Raw genomic sequence first — 6973 nt, 5'->3', positions numbered from 1 at the left:
TGAGAATCCTTCCATGAACCTTGTATAATAACCCACTAGACCTAAGAAACTTCTTATATCTGAAGTAGAGGTAGGTCTGGGCCATTGTTTCACTACTTATCTTTTGTGAATCCACTCGGATCCCTTTGCTAGATACAATGTGACCAAGGAAAGCAATAGATTGCAACCAAAACTCACATTTGCTAAACTTAGAGAATAATTGGCGATCCTTGAGAGTCTGTAAAACAATTCTCAAATGACTCATATGTCCTTCCTCATTCCTAGAGTAAATGAGGATATCATCAAAAAAGACGATAATAAATAAGTCCAAATACTGTTTGAACACTTTGTTCATCAAATCCATGAAAGTTGCAGGAGCATAAGTTAGTCTAAACGACATAATTACAAATTCGTAATGACAATACCAAAATCTGTATAGGCTACTTTCAAAATGTCATTATCTATAAATCTAAGCTGATGATAACTCGATCTAAGGTCTATCTTTGACAAATGGCTAGCACCTTGAAGTTGGTCAAACAAGTCATCAATCTTGGGGATGGGATATTTATTCTTGATTGTGACCTTGTTCAACTATCTATAGTCAATGCACATTCTGAGAGAACCATTTTCTTCTTTACGAACAACACTGGCGCACCCAATATTAAAATACTAAGTCTGATGAAGCCCTTATCAAGAAGGTCTTTCAACTGCTCTTTCAATTCCTTAAGCTCTGCTGGAGACATTATGTAACGAGGATTAGAAATAGGTTGGGTATCTTGAAGGATATCAATTCCAAAGTCAATTTCCCTTTCGGGAGGGACTCCGAAAGATCTTTTGGAAACACTTCTAGAAACTCACTGACTACTGGAACTGACTCAAGAGTTGGGGTTTAGAGATAGAATCCTTAACCCGGACTAGATTATAGATATAACCCTTAGAGATCATCTTTCTGGCCTTAAGGTTAGAAATGAATTGACTGAGGCCTAACTGGAATATAACCAATCCATGCATAGAATTACATCGAAGTCTACTAGTTCTAACTCTTCAAGATCTGCTGAGGTGAATTTATGAAAGACTGTAACAAGACAATTTTTGTATACCCGTCTAGCTATAACTGGGTTACCGACCGGAGTAGAGATTGAGAAAGGTTCTGAGAGAGTTTCTGGACTGACTGTGAATTTACTGCTATGTAAGGAGTTACAAATGAAAGAGTAGCCCCTGGATCTAACAGTGCATAAAAATCAAGGTCAAACACTCGTAACGTACTAGTGACTACACTAGGAGAACCTTTCTGATCCTGGTGAGCCTGAAGAGCATACAACTTGTTCTGTTGTTGACTGCCACCTGTACTAGATGAGTTACCCTGCTGATTCGGGCGACTTGCTGGTGCTGATGAAGTTGTACACTAAGCTCTAACATAACCACCTCCTTGACCCTATCTAAAAAGACAATCCCTCAACATGTGACTAAACAAAACACACCCAACACATCTTTCTATTCCTATGAGACACTCGCTCGGATGGTTCTCACCACACTAAGGGCAAGTGGGGTAAGTCTTAGTGCGTGAAACACTTCCTTGAGACTTATCGCATGGTGCTTTATCCTTTTGGTCATACATGTTCTTGGATGATGGAACACTAGCTGAGGAAGGGGCGAGAGCTGAAAACTTCTATTGACTTTGCGAGTAATTTCCACCACCCAATTTCTGCTGAGAATAGTCATAGTTCCCAGTCCTAGAGTTCTTATTCTCCTTGGAATGTTTCCTAAGCTTATACTCTCAACCTGCTGAGCATGAGCCATAAGCGTAGAGATGTTCATATCTCCCAGTAACATAGAATTTTTGCACCCAGTTTTCACCAAATATGACACTCCACACAAGAACTTATTCATATGAGCCTTGGATTCAGCAACCATGTAAGGAGCATACCTTGAGAGTTTGTTAAACTTGATCACATATTCTTGTACTATCATGTTTCCCTGCCTCAAGTTCATGAATTCGTGATCATTTTCTTCTCTCAACTATATTGGGAAAAACCTGTCAGAAAGGTTTCACTAAAGCAATCCCAAGTAATAGGAGTTGCATATGGACCCCTATTTCCTTCTACTGAGTATACCAGATATGAGAAACATCCTTCAACTAGTATGATGTCAACTCAACCCTATTATTCCCTATTACTTGCATTACCTCAAAGAACTTCTTGATATCATCCAAGATATTCTGAGGATCTTCATTAGTTTCTGATCCAAAGAACTCAATCATATTCATCCTAACAAACTCACAAACTCTTACTACGGCTGAGCCATCGTTTGTATTCACAGGAACATGAACTCAATTGTTCTGGTTGGTCATACTATGAGCCAACATCTGTATGTCATTCCTGAACTCAGCATTGGGGACTTTTTAATCTGGGACTGGAGGAGCTGCGTTTGCATTTGTAGCATTCGCATTCCGGTCATTAGCTCTACATGGAGGCATGATCTGAAATGTAAAATGTCAAGTTAGAATGGAATTAGATCATACCTTACGCAAGATAAGAGTAACAAGAAAATGAAGTTTTACTAAAACACTTTGTAGCCTCCCTCTCATTAGATTTGGTGCACTTCACACCCATGAAAAGGACTCTACTTAGTGCAGCTTTTCAGACATCCTATGACTCTTAAACCTAGTACTTTGATACCAAGTATTTTAATGCCCTGAGCTACCTCCGAGATGCGGACATGGAACCTAGGACCACAAGTGATCCCAAGCTAACCCTGCTGGCATGCTCATAAGAACCTAAAGATAACTAAATCAATGCGGAAGCTAACTTATAATTTAAAATTAAAATATGGGGAATACCCATATTCTATAACTGAGATATTTGAAAAACTGAAGAGTTTATTACAAGGATGTTACTAACTCAATACTAAGCTGAAACTAACTATGTCTGAAATAAGCCTCTAAAGTAACTAAAAATGTTGGGACAGTCCCCAACTAAGTCTAGCAAAAATTAAAAATAAAGGACTAATTACTAAAAAGAAAATCATGACTATTTTCCTCGGAGAATGAAGACTCAGCACTGAATCTGTTGAACTGAAGATCGAAAATTGATCCAAGCATGTAGGATAAAGTAAAGCTGAAATAAAACATAATTGAACAAGCACAAAAGCAAGTATAATATTCTAACACGATATACTAAAATCTGAGTGAACTGCATGCAATGACCAAATTTATAACATGTTGATACTGAATAATAGCTGAATTATAAATACGGTCAATGCATTAGAGTCTGACTCAACTATGGGAGCTACTAATAAATGATAATAAAACCACATGAGATAAATGTGGATCTCGATGTATACGCCCCATAGAGAGGACCCAAAATACCTTGCCAGAGGTATAAAGGCATGCTAGCGTGATCACTACCTACGTGCCTAGTAGTTCTAGGACTGAATGGGTACGTTGAACCTTAGTCCAACTCGATATTATGCTACTCCCAATGAATAAAGCTATTAACACATATGACTAAATTTCTGTAAATACTGGATATCTTAAAATTGAATATGCAAACTGAGGATGCGACAATTAATCAAGTAATTATTCATTTATAACTGAGGCATGTATATCTGAAGTATATGAAATATTTGACCTAGCATGTGTATTTCAAGAACTAAATAAATACATAGCTAGGGTTTTAAAATTCATTAGATAAACTGAATAATTACATGGATATCTAATTTGGAACATATAACTAATTAATTCATGAAGTTCTATAAACCCTACGTCTAATCACTATTTGGGAATCAAGAATCTAACTGAAAACAAGGGACCCAATGGGTGAAACACCCCACTAGTAAAATTCCACATACCTAGTGATGAAAATTCATGGAGAAATATTTAGATTTCAGGAGTGGAACTGTTGGATCCTTGTTGCATTCTTGAACTAGGGTTCTTGACCTTTTTCTCCTTTCTTGCTTCAAATTTTCTAAGTTTTGATTTATGATTTTGAGTTATATAAGTTCTTGTTATGTTTCTAGGCTTAAACTGACTAAAATCTGATAGTTTAGGGTCAAAAGGACGTAACTTAGGGTCTAAAGAAGTAGGAAAATATCAAAAGAGCCCTGAGTTAATTGCTTCCTGGCCAAACAAGGACCTGGACTGACGGACCGCCGTTTAATCGACGGTCCGTCGTTTGGGTACGTAGGTTTGGTCTGTTTGATAGTCCTTTACTTAAATGGGCATAACCGTTTACTTAGAGGTCTTTGTTTTAGCAAGGTCGATGGCTATGGAAATCTAATTCAATTATCTATCTTTTGGTATGTCATGGGACACTTAATTCATTTTGTGCTAAGAGTATGACCATTTGAAGTTGAGCCAACTGCATTTTCACCCTAACTATCTGCTAATTTCCACATACGGTCATACCTATGATCTGTTAGTCCATCTACGAACCGTGCTGGTCAATCGTGGTTCTTGTCAAAGAGTGGGTAAATGGGTTTTGATCGACGGACACAGACTGCAGACCGTAGGTCCGTTAGTCGTTCGACACTTAGTTAAATTTTCTAGGCTGAGTTTTTTGGGGCTTCACACTCAAACGACGGATGCACAATACGTGCCATAGGTCAGACTATGGTCCATCGATGAAACCGTCGGTTGCACCTGCAGATTAGTGAAAAGCTGATTTCTTGTTTGTTATAGCTACGGGGTGTTACAAAGCCATACTTAGTACATGTGTTTGTACTAATTCCAAGCTTTAATCTATATCTGAAGTAATTCATAGGTCAAGGTGATTTTGGGAGAAAAGCTTGGATTATAGGATCTTTCAAGCAAGTTTGAAGTATGTCCTTATTTGACTCGAGGGAATAGATGTCTTGATTTCTTAATTCAAAGTATTGTAATATACTTAGTAGTACTATATTTCTATTTTTTGTATGGGCCGTGTCCCAAGTGTATTTTGAGTCTATGGTTTGATGACATAAGACTTAATATTTCCTATGCTTTTTATATGAAATAGATTTTTAAAGACTATTCGATGTTGTGAAAAGTTTTAGTTCTGCACTACTTTTCATATATGTATATGCGATATGAACAATACGGAAGGGCTTGTACAAGACCTTCGAGAGGTCAAGTACGCTGTGTTGAACTCCAAGAGTGCCTAGCTTCTAGGTTGTACTCTCGGGATGTGACATGATCACACGAATGATGGTTGTGATGAAGTAATTTCTCATTCCAAACCTAAAGAGCTCTGATTATTTTTATAAAAGGGTTAGTCCCTAAGGATTATATTGTAAATTAATGCTTAAGGATGGCTTAAAGACATTTCAAAAAGGGGCTTTAGCTTAGCACCAAGTGAACTAGATATGAGAGGTGTCCCTTTCCAATGAGAGAAGGTAGGTTCACAATGGTTATTATGAAATGGATGGAAACTACAATAAAAATGTGCATAAAGAAGGTTTCTAATACTAATATCCTAGTTTCTTAACTATGTACCACATAGGAACACTAGCTAGTTGATCCACCTAGAATGTTATGTTCATGTTTGGTTCTACCTTGGCAAGTAGAGCACCTTCTTTTGGTGTAGGGTTTCTATGATACTGAATTTCATGTTTAGCTCACATGGTCTATTGTTGGTTAAGGCTATTTTTCCTGAAAGTAAAAAGAATGAATGAACGTAATAAAGATGGACACTAACTGGGGTGACTTAAGGGATTCTGCTTAGTGTAGGTAAGGGTATGGGACTTTACCTATGCATTGAACAAGTGAACCTTGAGAGGAGTCCTAGAAGGATGTTCTTATGCACTTATGTTATGAATGAAATGCATATGTTGACTTTACATGATGTTGATCTTATATGATGTTGACTTCATTTGATGAACATGATATTGGTGCAAGTTGCTATGTATGATGATGAAATTCATGATATGATGTTATGTGAAGTGTAGTCATTGCTTATAGTTTCTTTACTAGTTGACTTAGTTTATGTGGGGTTATAGGGCTTCACATGAGCATTGCACTAGTTGACTTGGATTGGGATTGTAGGTAAGGTTATTATATGCTTTGATGATATGAACTCTAAGATATGCGATGTTGATATGGCTTTATGATGATGTTGGTCTTGTGTTGGATATGAACATGTGCTAATGTTATTGTGATAATTGGCTTGTATATGCTCTTATATGTGAATAAAGGATTTCCAAGTGACTTAGCATGGTTTTGAATAAAATGTCCCTTTATGCGTGATTTCAATGGTTTTACTTGCATATGTTTCCAAACATAGTACATGTGGTTTTTACTAACCCATATTCTTTATATATCTATAACTATGTTGGTTTGGGCCATTGACGGTTTCAAGGACACTTTGAAGGAAGACTTGATTTTTTCCCAAGTTATTGGTGAGTCCTCAAGTCCGAGGATGATGCCACTTTTCTATTATAGCTATGATATTGATTATGTCTAAGAGAATTGTTCATTCCTTATTTTTTGAGACTTTGTTGTAAGCCTATATGTGGTATATTGTAATAGTGTAAGGACTATGACCAAACCTTATACATTTATGATAGATGGAGACACTATAAGAAAAGTACTGATTACCTGGGGATTTTCCTAGGGATAACATAGTAAAATCCGCATGTAACTTGATGACCTGCAAATTTTCTTGCAAATTGAAAAATGATGGAAAAACCTTCGTAGGTAATTCTCACCTGTGGATTTATACTGGCCCTAGGTAATTTACCTGGGTATTTAAAATCCTCAGGTAACACCTGCGGATTTATATGCAATAAATACAAAAATTCTTACGAATATTTTACCAAAATTTCTTGGGGATTTTCATGGAAATATTTCACAAGCAAATTGCTACGAAGATTCCTAAGTAAATCTGTAGGTGTTTTGAGATAAAATTTTGTGAAACAAATGGAAATTTCCTATAGATATATATGAAAATATTTCTCAAGATAATTCCTATGAAAATAAACCCACAAGAACTAACAAAAAATATAACTCATGTTATATCAC

At 36.6% G+C, this 6973-nt stretch overlaps 1 protein-coding gene across 1 annotated transcript; it reads right to left on the bottom strand.

Annotated features, from left to right (window-relative positions):
- Nucleotides 1-1087: 1087 nt before the first annotated feature.
- LOC138337829 (uncharacterized) lies at nucleotides 1088-2239 on the bottom strand. Its single transcript, XM_069288260.1, has 3 exons — nucleotides 2165-2239; nucleotides 1596-1998; nucleotides 1088-1368 (listed from the first exon to the last, which is right to left on the bottom strand). Exons 1-3 carry the CDS (start codon nucleotides 2237-2239, stop codon nucleotides 1088-1090), a joined length of 759 nt encoding a protein of 252 aa, XP_069144361.1.
- Nucleotides 2240-6973: the final 4734 nt, after the last annotated feature.

This window comes from Solanum lycopersicum, chromosome 8 (genome assembly GCF_036512215.1).
Source record: "Solanum lycopersicum chromosome 8, SLM_r2.1".
Taxonomy (NCBI): domain Eukaryota; kingdom Viridiplantae; phylum Streptophyta; class Magnoliopsida; order Solanales; family Solanaceae; genus Solanum; species Solanum lycopersicum.
This window is presented reverse-complemented; position numbering and strand designations above follow the sequence as displayed.